We start from the raw sequence: 16,466 nt of genomic DNA on the forward strand, positions 1-16,466 counted from the left end.
TAATTCTATGCGCGATGGGCTAGTACTTGTTAGAGACTTTGGCATGAAAAGTATGCTAAATGACCACACGTAGGATCTGTAATGCTCAGGCCAAATTCTAAATAACTTAAGTACCCGAGATTTGCATGTCCAAAGGACTAATCAGTGTTTTGAAAATTGAATCCAACCGATCAGTTAGCCATATCAATCGATCAATTCGACTGATTGAACTGCAAATTAACCATATCTTTGGTCTGGTTCAATGAAAAACCCAAATAATCAATTGAATTGGTTAAATTTGATTAAGAACCGATTGGACGGGTAAAAATCAGGGGGCTTAGCCAATTTTTATTTCCTAAAATAAAATTTTAATTTTATTCAAAATTTTTAATACTAAAATAAATAAAAAATCAGAAGCCTCAACGGTAGTTGCGTCAAGCGAGGGCTTTGATTTGACGATAACGCGGCAAGAATATTTGCCGGTCCGCTTCGTTCTTCATTTAGCAACTTCAATTCGACATCGAACACGGAAAACTGATAGCTACAAAACCAATTAGGGGCAGCAGCAAACGTTAGTGAAAGCTCAATGGCCCGAATTGATAAAAAATAAAAAAAAAAATTTACAACTTAAATTAGTTACGTTCATTTTAATTCTATGCGCGATGGGCTAGTACTTGTTAGAGATTTTGGCATGAAAAGTATGCCAAATGAGCACACGTAGGATCTGTAATGCTCAGGCCAATTCTAAATAACTTAAGTACCCGAGATTTGCATGTTCAAAGGACTAATAAGTGTTTTGAAAATTGGATCAAACGGATCAATTAGTCATATCAGTCGATGATTGAACTGCAAATTAACCATATCTTTGGTCTAGTTCAATGAAAAAACTCAAATAATCAATTGAATTGGTTAAATCCGATCAAGAACCGATTGGACGGGTAAAAATCAGGAGGCTCAGCCAATCCTAAAATAAAAATTTTAGTTTTATTCAAAAACTTTAATACTAAAATAAATAAAAATTTATTAAACCTTTGAATTGGAATTGAATCGATCGAACCACGGACAGGAAGGTTTTCTGCTTCACTCTTCGATCCGAGTTTAAAAACAGTGGGACTAATTAAACCATCAAAAAGTACCAGTTGACGTTGTAAAATGTTTTGAAGCATAGACTCACCTCACGTCGGCTGAACTGCAACTTTTTTTAGCGCGGGTACCAACATCATCTGGCTTTTTATTTGCCGCTCATGGTTAACCTTTAGATCATGATTAGTGATTTATTTTTTGCAAGCGTATCTAGTAGGGTACCACGTCCTTTTACATGGATGCCACATTAATTTCCAAGAAATTTAACCAAAAGAGCTGCTGGTATCTATCTACTAACCTGCCAATGAACATACGTAAAATCCTCTACTTTGCAAAGAAAAGTGAAAAGGTTAATGGAATCTATGTAAGAAAGAAGCAACTTCATTAGATGACATCCTTAAAAAAATCCAAACATATGCAAGAAATACGTATTTGCAATCATCCAATTACTCGTTTTTCTCATACATACGTATTTAACTTTAATTTCCAAGAACTGGTATCATGGAGACATCTTGTCATGATAAAGAAATCGGCGTGCATGGAGAGAAAAGTAGCAACTAGCCACTTGGTCGGAAAGCAAAGAAATGAGAGAGAGACCACCAAATTAGGTGCAACCCCACCAAAATGAGCAAAGGCAAAGCGTAGGGAGGTGAAGTATTGGGATAAATCAGAAAAGGCCATAAAACCCCCCCTCCCTTGGCAGATGGCTCCAGGCTCCAGCCAGCTTAATTACTCCAAATTCTGCCAAACTTTGGAGGGGTCCATCAGACGATGTGGTCACATACTTGCCCCACGAGTTTTGTTCCCACTAACTACTGTATCCTTAGATTTGGTTGTGATGCTTTCACTCGCTATTTTGCTTCCAAAGTAGTAATAGTAAATCAGCCAATCGATTCTTTCTTATCCCCTTCCTTCAAGGCCTATAAATATCCCTCTAACCCCCTCTTCAATTTACGCATAACACAGTAGTTTATTTCACAAACACACGCATTCTCACACACTAAGAGAGTGAGACACATCTGTAAACGAAGCATAAGCACAAGCAAACACAAACTAGAAAGAGAGATGGCTACATTCCCCCTAATCGACATGGAGAAGCTTGACGGTGAAGAGAGGGCTGCCACTATGGGAGTCATAAAAGATGCTTGTGAAAGCTGGGGCTTCTTTGAGGTGATTGAAGAACACACACACACGAAAAAAAAAACTTGCTAAGTAGTTTTCTTACCGTAAAGCAACAATCTTTTTCAGTACTTTACTAGGTAAATGATCAGCTAGAAGTGGTTGCTAATTGTCTGGTCTTTTTTTTTTTTTTTTTTTTTTGGGGTTTCAGGTGTTGAATCATGGGATATCTAATGAGCTCATGGACACAGTGGAGAGGCTAACAAAGGAGCATTACAAGAAATGTATGGAACTAAAGTTCAAGGAAATGGTGGAGAGCAAGGAATTGGAAGCTGTTCAGACTGAGATCAATGATTTGGACTGGGAAAGTACCTTCTTCTTGCGCCATCTTCCTGTTTCCAACATCTCAGAAGTCCCTGATCTTGATGATGAATACAGGTTATTAGACAACTCTTTTCACTCCTAAATTACTGCCAGAAGACTCTGATTATCTTCCCACAATCTGGGACACTGTTAAAAAATATATATACCTAGCTACACCTGTTCTTACCTACCCAGGACCACATTACTGAAAGCGACATATGACCCACTGACTCTTCCCAACTATTTTTCTGCTACAACTCCGTTCACATGCTTACACAGGAAAATACAGATAAGACCCAAAGATAAGAATGATCAAGGACCTACTACAGTGATTAAAAAAGAGTTAAAAATAAAAGAATGGAGCAGTAGTCTAATATTTTCATCATGGAAGAAACTACTAATTTGTTTCATTGCTGGATAAATCTGAAATGATTGCAGAAAGGTTATGAAGGAATTTGCGTTGCAACTTGAGAAACTAGCAGAGCTCCTGTTGGACTTGCTATGCGAGAACCTTGGCCTAGAGAAAGGCTATCTGAAGAAAGCCTTCTATGGCACCAAAGGACCAACCTTTGGCACCAAAGTCAGCAATTACCCTCCATGCCCTCGTCCAGAACTGATCAAGGGCCTCCGGGCACACACCGATGCCGGCGGCATCATCCTGCTGTTCCAGGATGACAAGGTCAGCGGTCTCCAGCTCCTCAAGGATGGTGAATGGGTGGATGTTCCGCCTATGCGCCACTCCATTGTAATCAACATCGGCGACCAACTTGAGGTACTTGAATAAATTCCCAAATCTTTGCAATTGAACCTCCCAAATGAAGTCGCCTTACAGCTCCTAATTATCCACTAAATCACTCATTTAACATATTTGAAGGTAATCACAAATGGAAAATACAAGAGTGTGATGCACCGGGTGATAGCTCAACCAGATGGGAACAGAATGTCACTAGCATCATTCTACAATCCAGGAAGTGATGCAGTGATCTATCCAGCACCGGCATTGGTTGAGAAAGAGGCAGAGGACAAGCAGATATATCCCAAGTTTGTGTTCGAGGACTACATGAAGCTCTATGCTGGCCTTAAGTTCCAAGCTAAAGAGCCCAGGTTTGAAGCCATGAAGGCCGTGGAAAGCACCGTAAACTTGGGTCCAATCGCAACTGTTTGAGATCACGCTTTGATCTGCTGCTGTCTTATAATGCGCGTTTGCGTAATCATATCCTAGCATAGTAATAATATCTGAGATCTGAGTCTGTATTGTGGTGTGAGTTTGGTTTAGCCCCTTGTTAATGCTTGGATTGGACTAGTTAAATGTGGAGCTGGTTTGTTAGATAAGATAGTCTTGCCAGGATCTTTGAGTAAATATGATTCTGCGGAAGTCTGCGGTGAATGATAACGTGTAAAGCAATCCGAAAGTTACCTTTCTGGGGCTTTGTCATATGCAATGGAGAAGGAATCTTCCAATACCAGCACTGCTAAGTGGATACAAAAACTTTGATCGAGTTATCTTATCTGAAAGGGAATGCGGTAAAAAGCAAGTACTACTGTTATTTAAATCAAATCGGCCAGCAAGTTTGAAAAAAAAAGAGTCTGTGATTAGAGACTGACTTTATCCAACATTATTATGCACCGTTTGGTTTCTAGTCAGTAGAAACTTTATCCAACAATACTACTATTGTTGTGCAAGTTCACCCCTGCATTCTCAGCGTCAGAGCGTGGGGGCGAGGTTTTGTCATGCCAACCAATAACTTTGGACCCCATGCCTAACCTGTAACGCAAAGATACGCACCGACTTCCGATCGTTCTTTAGCAGCCCATAAAAACGATGATGTTATTGTTCTTCTTTCTTTTTCCTCGAGCAAATTAGTCCATCCATCAAGAAAATTAAGTACGTGTCAATTCCGAGAAATCCGCAATGATCTTCTGAAGAAGAGATTGGGCAGCCAAAAAAATAGTCAAATAGGAGATAGAGTACTACTATTTATTACTCCAGTTGGTCAGTACAACAGGGTCAGAAAAGAAACCATTTGCGGCTCAATTGACGAATTATGCTGGAAACTGGAGACCCTACCATGGTCTCTCAAAGAAGAAGAAGAAAATTTCCCTTCGCAGAATTCTGATTCCAGTTTGGCGTTTCCTGCGAGGTTATTGGATTGAAACACTACTACTATTCCCTACACCGTGACCAGGGAATGAGATGAAACGCGCCGCGAGTATATTAGATTGACAAAATAGGCTGGATCTTTTAGAGAAAACGACTATTGCTGACAGCTATTTTTCATCTTCACGACGGGAGCTTGCTGAGAAGCATCCGCATTTCCTTCCCCACTACTCCAAAAATGGAACTCAACTCTTCAGAAAGGGAAAGGAAATAGGTAAAGGTACTTCCTTGTTATGTAAAATCCCACTGCGAATGGTGGGATCAGCAAATTCAGCTGTCATTCTGATAACAGTCGCGTGAGCATGCATATGCATGCATGCGTGCCGGGTATCCCATCAGGGAAGTGGAAAGCCCTTGCTACCATGTATTATAACTGCAAGCCTGACTGACACTTCCAAGCCCCACCATCCCAACCTGAGATAAGAACGAACAAACCAAACGAATAGAAAGAAAATTTCCCACTAAAAGCAGCATGTTAACTTTCCTTTCTTTTTCAGGAAAGTGAAAGCAACTAAGAAAAAAGTACTACCCCCTGTACTGCATAAGGAAGACTGTACATACACCAATAATTAAAGAGGCATCCTCCCCAGAAAAGAAATTTTGAAGGCCAAAAGCATCAAAAAAACCAAATATCTCAGTCCTGTAGGCTTCAATAACAACCTATTGCTTTTGTTTGATAGGAAACATTCTACTATCGTCTCAAAAGATCAACGTAGTTGGCTGGTATGTATGTTGAAACAACTTCTGTATCCATCCATGTGCTAACAGGTTCAGATAACTTCTGTATCTACTGGGGATGACATACAAGAAACCGAGGGTATCCTTGTTATATTCTAACGAAGACATTTACACTCTCAGGCTCACTCTATTCTGTCAAACAACCGCTTCCTTGAACTTCATCTAATCTCGGTCTCAGTAAATTACCACCACCATGCTACTAAAATTTCATTGAGAACAACGCGTGAATATTAAAGAGTATGCTTTCTTTGATAGGCCACAGTGGGTAGAAAAAACCAGTGTGACACCACTAGCAATTCAAGCCTACGTGTTATTGTGTTTCGAGTGTGAATGGCAAGTATGTGCAGCACAGGGAGTGTCCACGGCATTTACCAATAACACACCTTGGCCAAACCTCAATAATCATCGTTTGATTGCCAACTTAGTCCCAAAATTCAGTCAAGCTGCCAGATTAAGGTGACAATAAGTTAGATTGTTCTCTGAATGTATACCCAGATTGTATATCTATTTCATAAATTGCAAAACTCAGAAAACACACACAAGCCAGATTACTCATAATGGTAGTATGCGAAATGTCCTAAAGATTTGTTCTTTGAAATGATATGGGTTAGAAAGTCAGCAAGATATCCTGTTCCAACCGAAAAGCCCAAGGTGAAAAATCCTAGTTCAGACTATAAATCGTGCTTGACACAAAATTCTGATTTATTTTAGCTATTAGTGTGAGCCAACTTCAAAAGAGATAAGTTCCATTTAAGAGGATAAAAACAAGAGTTTAAGCAACATCATCTCATTTAAGAGGATACAAAATTCATATCAAAGTTCCTGCACTCAAAAGTTTAAGCAACAGCTGAAATTTAAGAGGATAAAAACAAGAAAGGGAGAATTCACACTAATAGTGCAGGAAAGGACATCATCTCATTTCATAAAAGTTCACTACACGGATTGGGAATAAAAAATAAAATCCATGAGTCAAGTGTGGAATATAACTATTGCAGCCTGAAGCCATAATTTAGATCCTAAGCAATGAAGACTCCTTTGCACTATAACATTAGCATCAGTCGAAAGTTCAAAATTATTAGCATACCCCAAGAAACAAAACTGTTCGATTAAGAACATGTATCAAGAATGTTGATGCCCATTCTGTCTTAAAAATGCGAGTGAAAAACCTTAACCCTTCTGCAAAAGAGATGGACAATCTCTTACCCAATGAAACTTGAGGATGAGGAAAATGGTAAGGTATTTGGCTGAAGCTATAAGAAATCTCATGCACTCCAAACAAATTACTCCCCTGAAGTTTGAGTTACCTCATTTGGATCCTCTATCTTACTAGAAAGAGCCATGCTTACATTCTCAATTCTTTTCTCTTGTCCCTCACTAGCTTCTTCATTGGAGCAATGATTCTTCAGAACTGTTGCAATGTCTGTTTCAGAGGCTCCAGCAAGCTTGAATCTCTCGATTGCAGTGTCCAAATTCTTCTTCCAACCAGTCAAATTCAATTTAAATTCAACTTGGGATCGTTCAAAAAGCATATTACCCCAGAATAGATGTATTTGAGATCTCATCACAGCAGCTTGTTCTGCTGCTTCATCAGCTGAAAGTGCCCCCTGACTGCCAGCAGATGAGCCCTCATTTTCTACTCCACTTCCTGGCTTCTTCCGTCTTTTCAACAGTTCTTCCTTCTTACTTGCTGCTCCAGGATCCTTCAGTTCATTTGCTCTATGCTCTTCCAACTTCTCCCACATTTGAGTAGCTACTTTCATTTTTTCTTCTGCACTGTCAAAAAGTTGTAGGGTCTCCGTAGGATCCCACTTTGATAGGTCTTCTTTCTTTGCCACAACAAAGGACCAATGGAGCTTTGCCATTTCAAATTGCTGCTGCCCAAGTGCCAAGAGACCTTCATAAAAGTCTGGTTTGACAGAAAGTGCCTCCTCATACTTCTCTCTGGCCAACGAATACTTTTCCTTGACCCAGTCATAAGCAGCTTGAAGTTGTGAGGCCATCAAGTCCTTTGAAGCTGAGTCATCTATAGGAATCCGCTTCCTTGCTGCACACATGTGTACATTTCCCCAGTTAAAGAAAGCTAGAGCAGCTACTTCCTGAAACTTTAAAGCGGCCTTATCAAAAAGGGTTTGAGCTTCTTCACTTGTCACTGTCTCCTCCAGAGCTTCAGAGCATAGCTCCATCCCAAGCTCATGAAGATCAATGTGAGCATCTGGGTCAATACCGACATGGCTTCGGAACAACTGTGCAAACTCAAATAACCAGTCATCCATCTCCACTTCCTTGCACTCAGGATCTTCTGATATTCCAGTTTTCTCCTTTGGAGCTGGCTTTTCTGTCTTAACAACTTCATTGTCCACAGGTTCCACAACAGACTCACCTAGTGAAGAGTTAGATGCATTTTCATCTTCTTTAGTTGCCTCAGTCTCGGCAGGTTTCTCTTCTTCCTCTTCCAATAAAGGTGGCTCATGTTCAGGACTCACCTCTACAATATGCAACCTCAACGTCCCAGCTGAATCTTGTTTATCACTATCAGGGTCTTTCGGACTAAGCCAGTCAACACAGGACTCAGCCAATCGAAGCTCAGCCGTGCATGTAATTGTAACTAAATCACCGTCATTATCTTTATACTTAATCAGAACAGACTTTGACATCGGGAGCCGTTTGCCTACGATATCCCTTAACACCTTAAAATTGCAACTCACAGGCATTTGAGCAAGTCTAATGTCGTGATCATAAACAAGCTTCAATGGTCTCCATCGAGTTACAACCTCAACAGATTGCGCATGTGTTGAAACTGGCAATGATGAAGATGATCCATGTTCCTTACTCTCCTTAACTGAAATGGCACTCGGTTTGGAAGAACCCTGTGAAGGCTTTAAAACAACGTTTGGTAATTGAGATTTGGCTTCTGGACAATTTTCAGTTGGCAAAGCTGGACAAGACTTATCTGCCTTATTATTAGCTGATAAAGCTGAAACCACAGCTGGAGTTGCTGCCTTCTTTGATACTGGTCGAGCTGGCAAACAAGGTCCAAGGCCACCAATCGGAGCTCCCCGGACAGCAGAAGCACCCAGGGCAGCAGGCGATGGGCGACTCTGGAGGTCCTGTTGGGCCTCCTGGCGTGGGCCAAGCGCCATCCTCAATCTCCCCACAATCTCCAGTGCATCCCTGTGATTCGGGTCAGCACTCAATAACACTTGCACATCTTGCATCGCCATTTCATGCTTCCCTACTGCCTCAAAAGCACGAGCCCTCCGCAAAAGGGCCCGAACAAATCCAGGCTGAACCTGAAGTGCCAGAGTACATTCCGAAATCACACTATCATAATCTATGGGCTTCATTTGCATTAAACAAGCAGCTCTATTGCTATGAAAAACAGCTCTTTCTGGGTGCGTTTTCGGGATCAGTTTAAGGGCAATATCATACTGTTGAAGAGCCCCTGCATAATCCTTGCCCTGAAATCTTTTATTTCCCTCTTCTTTAAGCTCGTGGGCTCTTCTCAAGAAAACTGAAGAGTCCAAATCAACACCACCATTAATAACAGGTGCATGATTATTTTCCCCAGCAGAAGCTTGGTTTTGGTTTCGGCTAATTGCACCCTTCTTTTTCCTACCCCCAGATTTCCCCATAAATTATATCACGACCTTCTGAAAACTCAAACTTCAATCTAGATAGTGCAAAAATTACCAATCTTTGACCTTTACTGGCAACCTAGAGGTATAAATTAATATCTTTTTCTAAGAATTGAGGAAAAATAAAGGGAGGAGAGAAACCCAATAATAAGCCAGAAGGGGATACTTACAAGAACTGAAGTTCACACCTTTTCAGCAAAGAGCAAAACAGTTGTGTCTGGGGATTGAAATGTGAAGAACCCAGAAGCTGTAATGAAGAAATGCTGGACTAGAGAAGATGGTTTTTGATGAAATGCATGATTGAGCAAAGTCGAGCAATGAAAGATGGGGTTTTTGGAAACCCTAGATAGGTCATAGGAGAAAATCAAGTTATTAAACTGAATGCCCTCCGCCTCCGTGGGTTCAATCTTCTGGTTGTGCTGAAGACTTGGTTATATGTATTCTCGACACTTGGCAGTTGATCGACCGTTCATCACTGGATAACTTAGAGTACCTTAATCGTGCGAACCAGATAGACCCTGTCTCCATACGCGATTTATGGAGTTTTTCACTTTTTCGCATCGAAATGAAAAGATTGGCGAATAGATCTGGGTTGTTTGGATTGCGGTTTATTTGTCAAAATATATTTATTTATATCATCATTACAATTTTTAATGCACCTTTTTATCTTCTCAATTACTCCTTTTTTTATTTCATATACATCACATCACAAAAAGTGCTATAGTAAAAATATCTCTAATAATTCACAATCCAAACAAACCCAAAATCCGTATCCAAATAATCAGGAGCTATTAAACTAATCAGGAGGTAAAGGTTTTTTTTTTTTTTTTTTTTTTTGGAAGGATCAGGAGGTAAAGGCTTTCATTATTACATGTATAGTATGCATGAGACCATTGAAATAAGTATATTTTGGTATGAATTCATACCAAAAATGGCAAAAACGTGTTTTTAATTAGAAGATTATTGGGAACAATACTTCAAGCATTTTGTGTGACATGATTTATATGAGATAAAAGGGTGATAAAAAATTACATTTATAATGTAATTTGAATAATATTTAAAAATTTATTTTGCAAATCATGCTAATCAAACGATTATTTTCAACGTGAATTCTTTGAACTAAAGAAATTTCTATTAGAATATTGTTTGAAATTGATATTTTGTTATGACTACGAAATATCGTATATAGCCTTGTTCTTATAACTAGACCTACATTTCTTCTTCTTCTTTATGTACATTTCTTCTTATTTGTTATGGAAGTAAAAACAAAAAATTGCCGATACAAAGAACCTATATATAAACCAGATAAATGCTTTCACTTGTGCATGTAATTTCCCAAGCGATTCAAAATCATTATTGGTATATTTGAGGAAATCTTTGGTGGTGAAAATCGCTAAATTGTGAACAATTAAACAAGCATTAGTAGTTTGTATATAAGATTATGAGTCTTTATTTCTTATTTATTTTATTTTTTGTTGTGTCAAACAACAATCATGTTATGTTAATAGCTGGATAATACAAGATTAATTAAAAAGAAAAGCAACTGTCCTATTATATATATCATCAGGCACATTCATCCTGAGTCACACTACAGAAATATGATCCCGTTTGCATTTTGTTATTTACTGTAACGATACAACGCATATAAGATTAAAAAATGATTATGAAATATGTTCGCAGAAAATATAAAAATTTTTAGATAAAAAACTGCGATACAAACACAATCCAAGCTTCACAACAAATTTGCTAACGTGTGAGAACAAAAACATTTCATGTTTACGCGAACTATTGAATAAGTACTTTATTCAAAAAAACATTTCTCTTGTGGAAGAGTTGCAGTGCTGGAATCAACCGACGTGATGGATGAATGAAGATTGAAGATTCTTTTATTTGCGGCTTTGGACTTCAGGGAGGGGTTAAAAAAAAATGCCCTACACTTATGATAAGGCCAATCTGGTAATTGCACTCCATGTTAGGGTTTGTGGGCTTATCATGAGGGGATGCCGCTATATAACCCCCACTTCTACCGCAGCTGTTTTCCGTCGCAAACTCGATCTTCATTATTTTGCCTCGCTCACTATAAGACTGAGCTGCAACCTTGATTGCTGGAATCATTTTATGCCTTCTTTTTTTAAAAAAAAAAAAATTTTTTAGTTTTTTGTTCTACTTTTCATTTTGTTTTTGTTCCTGATGATGAGATTTACCGCATGATTTCTCTTTCAAATCAGTATATAACTTTGAGAATCCTGTGCTCGTGAAATAAGAAAATGTGAGAGGCAAAATTTGAAAGCGTGCCTCGTCATTGAGAAGAGCAGCAGGTACAATAATGCTAGCGAGATATCGTTTCAGTCGTCATATCTTCAGATTGACGATTCGATTGTTGCTCGTTCACATTTCATTCTAATATCTGAGGTTGCTTTTTTGTTTGCCTTTTCCAATTTAAGTGCATTTGCTCATATAATTCTTTCTATAAGCCCATATTTGCTTGTTTGTGCATATTTGTGTGTTTGTATATGCTGAAGAGGTGCGGGCGATGCATTAGATAAAATCTCTTTCTTCAGTTTGAACCTATTGGGTGAAAATCCTATGCGGATGTTTTGTTTGTAAAGGATATCTGATGCACTCTCTTGTTGATAGTTTTACCTGCTCTCGAGGGTCTCGGGATTTTGATTTTAACTGCCTTTTGTTGTTTTCTGCTATTAATGTATTGTGTAATTGGCTTGTTTGTTCTACATATGTTGTGTAGTTTTAGATTTCCAGATTGTAGGGTAAGAGTCTATGGTGGCGACACTCCATTGCCATCACCTCAGTAGAGACCTAAAGGTACAGCCCTAAAACAAAGTAAACCTTCTGGTATCTTTAATTAGGAAGGTCATTTATCGTGTAGTTTTTGAATTGTCTCACCATCAAAAAATTCTTAACAAGTAAACTCTGGGTACTCAGAACCAATTATGCACACTTAGTGTGGTTGAAGGTGTGACCTGGATGCGTCTAGGGAAAAAAATTCCCTTTGGATGGGTAGAGTTTATAAGCATTGGACCAAGATCCATGTGAAAGATAGGCTTGCTGAATTTGGTAATGTGTAGAATTTCATATATGCTGCCAGACTGGTAGAGTGCTGTAGATTTGTGCGGTGGACTCCGTGGCAGCAATTCATCTGAACAGTATAATGCGGATAGTCTAGGTGAATATTTTGTGAATAAAATTGGGTAGACAAGGCATGTGGAATTAGGAAGCGGTTCACCTTTGGCATTATATACGGTCTAATGAGCCGTGGTCCATAACAAAACATCTCAAGTCAAGTATCCGATACTTGAGGCATGTGAAACTAAGATTGAGACGTTCTGTGATGGATCACGGACTTACTGAATTGCCTCTTTCAACTAAGGTGGATCACGACTTATAGCTTACTGGACGTCAACTAACAACAAAGTTAGATTACCTGTGTTGAGATGTAGTTCACTAAATCGTAGTCTATCTGGAAAAAGTCAACTAGGATTACTTGTGCAGAAGAGCTTGACAATGCAGGCTCCTTGTCAAATGGCTAGCCAATGTGATTTGTGTCTTGCATTTTACTGCATTGGGCACCATTTAAGGGGAGTTTAGATGAAAAACTTGCCAGTAGATATTCTCATGTTACTAGGTTGAAGTGATGATTGGAAATGTATAGAATAAGGAATTCTAGTTGAAAATGAGACTTTAAAAAATAAAGGTGGCACTGGGTTGAGAAAGGCTTTATTGATTTTTTTGGTTTGGATAGACTTTGTTTATTTTTTATGGCGGGGAAGGGAAGGGAAGGGAAGGGAAGAGGGGAGGAGAAAAGAGAGGGAGAAGGAAGAAGGTGGGAGAGGAATGAGGAGGAAAGAGAGGGAGGAGGAAGATGGTGGGTGGAAGAATGAGATAGCGTAGATTTTATTTTTTAATTTTTTTTGTATAGTTGGAATTATTTTTGATATATTGTATAAATATAATGTTTTGGAGTTGTTTTTGTTTGTGTATTTCTTTAACATTATATATGAAAAACTTGTTTTTAAAAAAATGGAGAATACAATGAAGATGATTGCCGCGGCTCTCTTCGGCTGGAGTTGCGAAAGTTTCGTATTAATGTAGATTGTAACCGACGTCAATGTGCTGCCAGAGTTGTGAAGGGACCTTTTGGGTTATCAAAAAAAAAAAAAAGTATGACAGCAGGCAAAATCACTAGGATATAACAGCCCAACTTACCTAATCGGGGCTCTAATTCGCGCAACATGCTGAGAATTGGCATCTAATCATCAGACACTGCTAGCGTCAAAACTTCATTTCAAGCTAATGTTACTAGGCAATGAGAAAAGGTGAAAAACTCGATGTTCAATTCACTGGCATATCTTGTAACTGAATATAAATTCAAATTTTCGTACATTATAATGCCTCAGAAGACAAGGGCGGATATCGGCAGGGATGCTCTCCTCTCCCTTTTGAATGACTGATATTCGAAAAGCTTGATTGCCTGTATGTATGACTGATTTTGGAAAAGTTTGATTTCCTGTATGTACATCAGAATGGTGACGAAATGGAGACAGGTCAATATGTGGAAAATTGAACTGTTTTCTAAAGCTGCCATTCTATGTTCGTAACTAAAATTGCATATTGATTCGTGTCATCTTCAAGTTCCCATTTCTGACAGATAAAGAAAGCTTCAAGATTAAAAATGTTGTTTTAATACAAACGGAAGGAAACACCTACGCAATCAGTGAAATAAAGATGACCGACCCCCTTTAAGAACGATGATGAACTTCAAATTTTTTGGCTTGCACTTAAAATAAAGATGAGTCCAGGCAAAATGTACTAATGCGTGAAATGAGGCAAAATATTTCCTGCACTTGACGGAGAAGGAATTCAAGCAACAATGCGTTTCTGAAGGGCATTTTTCCACTAATTATTGACCCTTAGAACATGAAACAGGTACGCATGATTCCTTCAAGCTGGAGATTTCGAATAATTCAATGAATCTCTGGTCCGAAACTCTGGCTTTGTCAGCAGCAAACCTCTGGTACTCGTAAAAAATAGAAGTTAAGCACCATCTTTGAAGTTTTCTCAAGCATCCAACAAGACATCCAGTTCGGTGCTGCACAAATAATTAAAACAGCATTAGAAAAATGAACTCTTAATAGGAGGAAAGCAAAAGGTAAAAGAAATACCTTCCCACGTTTGCAATGTATTAGGAGGGGCCGGTTCTTTTCATCTAAACGGTGAACGTTCAAAACAAAAGTTAGTATATGATAGTGCAAAGACACAAACGCCTGTCCTACGAGAGAATTCAACACTGATTTTGTGTACCTAAGACAATTTCCAATGCTTCACGAATCGAATCCTCAGGGATGTTTACAAATGGTTCCTGTGCAAAGTATTGTTAAAGCTTTAAAACAAGCCTCTGTATGCACCGCGGAGAAAGATGTCATTGTATAAGAACCCTCAAGAGTTCCTACTTAACAGCAAACATGTCAGGTAACTATAGAAAGCATTCATCTTGGTTTGATACCAGTAAATCAAAGAAAAGATCGCAAATCTTTTGGCGTACAGCAGACAACCAACTTAACAAAAAATATATATATATATATAATCTTGCTGACTTTTCCTCCTATATTAAATTAGATAAAGTTAATAGTAAACCATGATATTCTGGAAGAGTAGAACCCTATATGTGACGGACTATGTAAATCTTAAGTGAATAACATGATTGGGTTTTGTACATCATAAGGCAATTGCTGTTAGTCTCCACCGGAGGAAAGAGGGAGACACGGGTAGATATACGTATGCCTACAGTCTAACCTTCTAAAGTAATACCTTGAGAAAAATGCCTCTCTCATTGCTCTACAACTTCTACAAGAGAGGCATCTGTACATACCTGGGTCTTAACGTACAATGAGTGATTTGCGAAATTCAAGCAATTTACCCTGCTGATTTTGAAGGAAATCGTCGTTTCATATCACCAAGACAATGAGAAGAGATGAACCATTAGATGATGTTAAGGTAGCTTTATAGAACCCAAACTTTTAAGTAGATCAAGAAGTTAACTCGTCTGTCAAAGCATTATCAAAATTTCTTTAGCTCCTCTAAAAACACGACCATAATTCAGCACTAGCTCCTCTGAAACATGATGAATATGTGATCACTGAAATAAATAATTAACCAAAGATTTTTAAAATACCTTCCCAACCTCAAACCACCGTATTACTCCTAAAACTGTCTTGAATGAATTAAAGAGAAAAACTGAAACATAATATAGCCTTTTTTTTTCCTTTTAAACAAACAAGTTGAGCACCTAAAATTTAGAGATTTTTCCTTCCTCAGGAATCTAATTGATAGCACCTTCATCAGTGTAGCCTCCAATACCTAGCCCCTAGCATCCTTTCTTTCTCCCAATCCAAACGACCAGCAAATTAACTCAAAAACGTACATCAACTTCCAGTAAAAGCGCTAATTTACACTACCAGCACATGCATACGCGCGCTCACGGACACACACACACCAAAAAAGAATAAAAACCTTTGATCCTTCAATGCCGAACTGAAAAAGCCGAATTCCGTTGGCTTTCAGAAACTCCGCATTCGCCACAGGATACGGCTCTGGACACAAGTATCTACAAGCACCGCCAATAAAATAAAATTAAAAAAAAATCAACTTTGTTAAACGAGCCAAAAAGAGGAAAAGACTAAAGCAGAATTATTGATCATAAATATCGGACCGACATAATTGAACGGAGGCCTAGGGTTCGCAAGAAGGAGAAGTTAGCAGGCTCTGGAAAACCGGACCGGAAAACACCATAATCAACCATAGAAAAATTCAGTGGCGGCGCGAGAAGCTCTTCCCCGGGGCTGTCGAAAGAATTCTTCTCCTGCGGCGAGTTATCTGCTTCGGCGGCGGGGAAAGACTGCAGTTTTGTAGCTCCGATCGCGTTTTGGCACATCGGTGTGTTATCGTAATCATAGGGCCCTTCAATTCTCATAGCTTTTCGCGCCAAAGTTAGTGAATACGGTCTCTTTTTTTTTCCAGTCAAAAAATATTCATCATGAATATTCAGTTGTTATTGTTTCGATTAATATAATGGTCAGAATATTCTGGAATTTATGGATTTGGGAATCAGAAGGAAGAATTGAACTCCAACCTATGCCTCCAACGACCCATCAGAGGTTTTCCCCCACTCCACAGCAGGGAAGGGTGAAGAGACCGGGGGCCAATAATGGAAATGCAAGTATAAATAGCGTCCCATTTTTTTTTCCCTATTTTCGTTCTTTTTTTTTTTTTTTAAGCATTCCTTTTTTCGTTCTTTGTTTTTGGTCAATTCGGTGGAAGACATTAGACAGCGTGACGCATTGTTTGGTCCCTTCTTTTTTTTTAAGGAATTGTTT

General features: G+C 38.8%; 3 protein-coding genes, 1 long non-coding RNA gene and 1 other non-coding gene across 8 annotated transcripts; 3 read left to right on the forward strand and 2 right to left on the reverse strand.

Moving 5' to 3' along the window:
• The first annotated feature begins 2,005 nt into the window (after positions 1–2,005).
• Positions 2,006–4,007, forward strand: LOC113710424 (1-aminocyclopropane-1-carboxylate oxidase). The gene is made up of 4 exons (XM_027233429.2): positions 2,006–2,232; positions 2,393–2,619; positions 2,983–3,316; positions 3,419–4,007. The coding sequence occupies exons 1-4, from the start codon at positions 2,128–2,130 to the stop codon at positions 3,707–3,709; spliced, it is 957 nt and encodes a 318-aa protein (XP_027089230.2). The 5' UTR covers positions 2,006–2,127; the 3' UTR covers positions 3,710–4,007.
• Positions 4,008–5,318: 1,311 nt separating this feature from the next.
• On the reverse strand, positions 5,319–9,479 carry LOC113710422 (protein CLMP1-like). 4 transcript variants are annotated; one of them, XR_011821380.1, is made up of 2 exons: positions 6,644–9,479; positions 5,319–5,883 (listed from the first exon to the last, which is right to left on the reverse strand). XR_011821380.1 is itself a non-coding variant. In XM_072065924.1 (2 exons), exon 2 carries the CDS (start codon positions 9,070–9,072, stop codon positions 6,721–6,723), a length of 2,352 nt encoding a protein of 783 aa, XP_071922025.1. In that variant the 5' UTR covers positions 9,073–9,154; positions 9,246–9,479; the 3' UTR covers positions 6,337–6,720. The 4 variants fall into 4 exon arrangements, 3 of the variants coding, with proteins under 3 accessions (XP_071922025.1, XP_027089229.1, XP_071922026.1); XM_072065924.1 differs by lacking the exon at positions 5,319–5,883 and having other exon boundaries at positions 6,337–9,154; positions 9,246–9,479; XM_027233428.2 differs by lacking the exon at positions 5,319–5,883 and having other exon boundaries at positions 6,337–8,730; positions 9,246–9,478.
• Positions 9,480–10,836: 1,357 nt separating this feature from the next.
• Positions 10,837–13,717, forward strand: LOC140014556 (uncharacterized). The gene is made up of 2 exons (XR_011821351.1): positions 10,837–11,393; positions 11,822–13,717. It is a non-coding gene; the product is annotated as an uncharacterized lncRNA (long non-coding RNA).
• Positions 11,340–11,469, forward strand: LOC113710774 (small nucleolar RNA snoR111). The gene has a single exon (XR_003452959.1). It is a non-coding gene; the product is annotated as a small nucleolar RNA snoR111 (small nucleolar RNA).
• Positions 13,718–13,845: 128 nt separating the features above from the next.
• LOC113710399 (inositol diphosphatase DSP4-like) lies at positions 13,846–16,295 on the reverse strand. Its single transcript, XM_027233376.2, has 5 exons — positions 15,807–16,295; positions 15,604–15,697; positions 14,395–14,452; positions 14,256–14,299; positions 13,846–14,182 (listed from the first exon to the last, which is right to left on the reverse strand). The coding sequence occupies exons 1-5, from the start codon at positions 16,061–16,063 to the stop codon at positions 13,994–13,996; spliced, it is 642 nt and encodes a 213-aa protein (XP_027089177.2). The 5' UTR covers positions 16,064–16,295; the 3' UTR covers positions 13,846–13,993.
• Positions 16,296–16,466: the final 171 nt, after the last annotated feature.

The sequence above is a fragment of the Coffea arabica genome, chromosome 9e, assembly GCF_036785885.1.
Source record: "Coffea arabica cultivar ET-39 chromosome 9e, Coffea Arabica ET-39 HiFi, whole genome shotgun sequence".
Lineage (NCBI taxonomy): Eukaryota > Viridiplantae > Streptophyta > Magnoliopsida > Gentianales > Rubiaceae > Coffea > Coffea arabica.

Bases quoted from the DNA above. Each gene is read 5' to 3' on its own strand.
- LOC113710422 (XM_072065924.1), bottom strand. From the start codon at position 9,072: ATGGGGAAATCTGGGGGTAGGAAAAAGAAGGGTGCAATTAGCCGAAAC.
- LOC113710424 (XM_027233429.2), top strand. From the start codon at position 2,128: ATGGCTACATTCCCCCTAATCGACATGGAGAAGCTTGACGGTGAAGAG. The intron at 2,620-2,982 runs GTTATTAGACAA...AAATGATTGCAG, and splicing joins GATCTTGATGATGAATACAG to AAAGGTTATGAAGGAATTTG. The intron at 3,317-3,418 runs GTACTTGAATAA...ACATATTTGAAG, and splicing joins ACATCGGCGACCAACTTGAG to GTAATCACAAATGGAAAATA.
- LOC113710399 (XM_027233376.2), bottom strand. From the start codon at position 16,063: ATGAGAATTGAAGGGCCCTATGATTACGATAACACACCGATGTGCCAA. The intron at 15,698-15,806 runs GTCGGTCCGATA...CGGTGCTTGTAG, and splicing joins CTAGGCCTCCGTTCAATTAT to ATACTTGTGTCCAGAGCCGT. The intron at 14,183-14,255 runs GTATTTCTTTTA...TTATTTGTGCAG, and splicing joins TACATTGCAAACGTGGGAAG to CACCGAACTGGATGTCTTGT.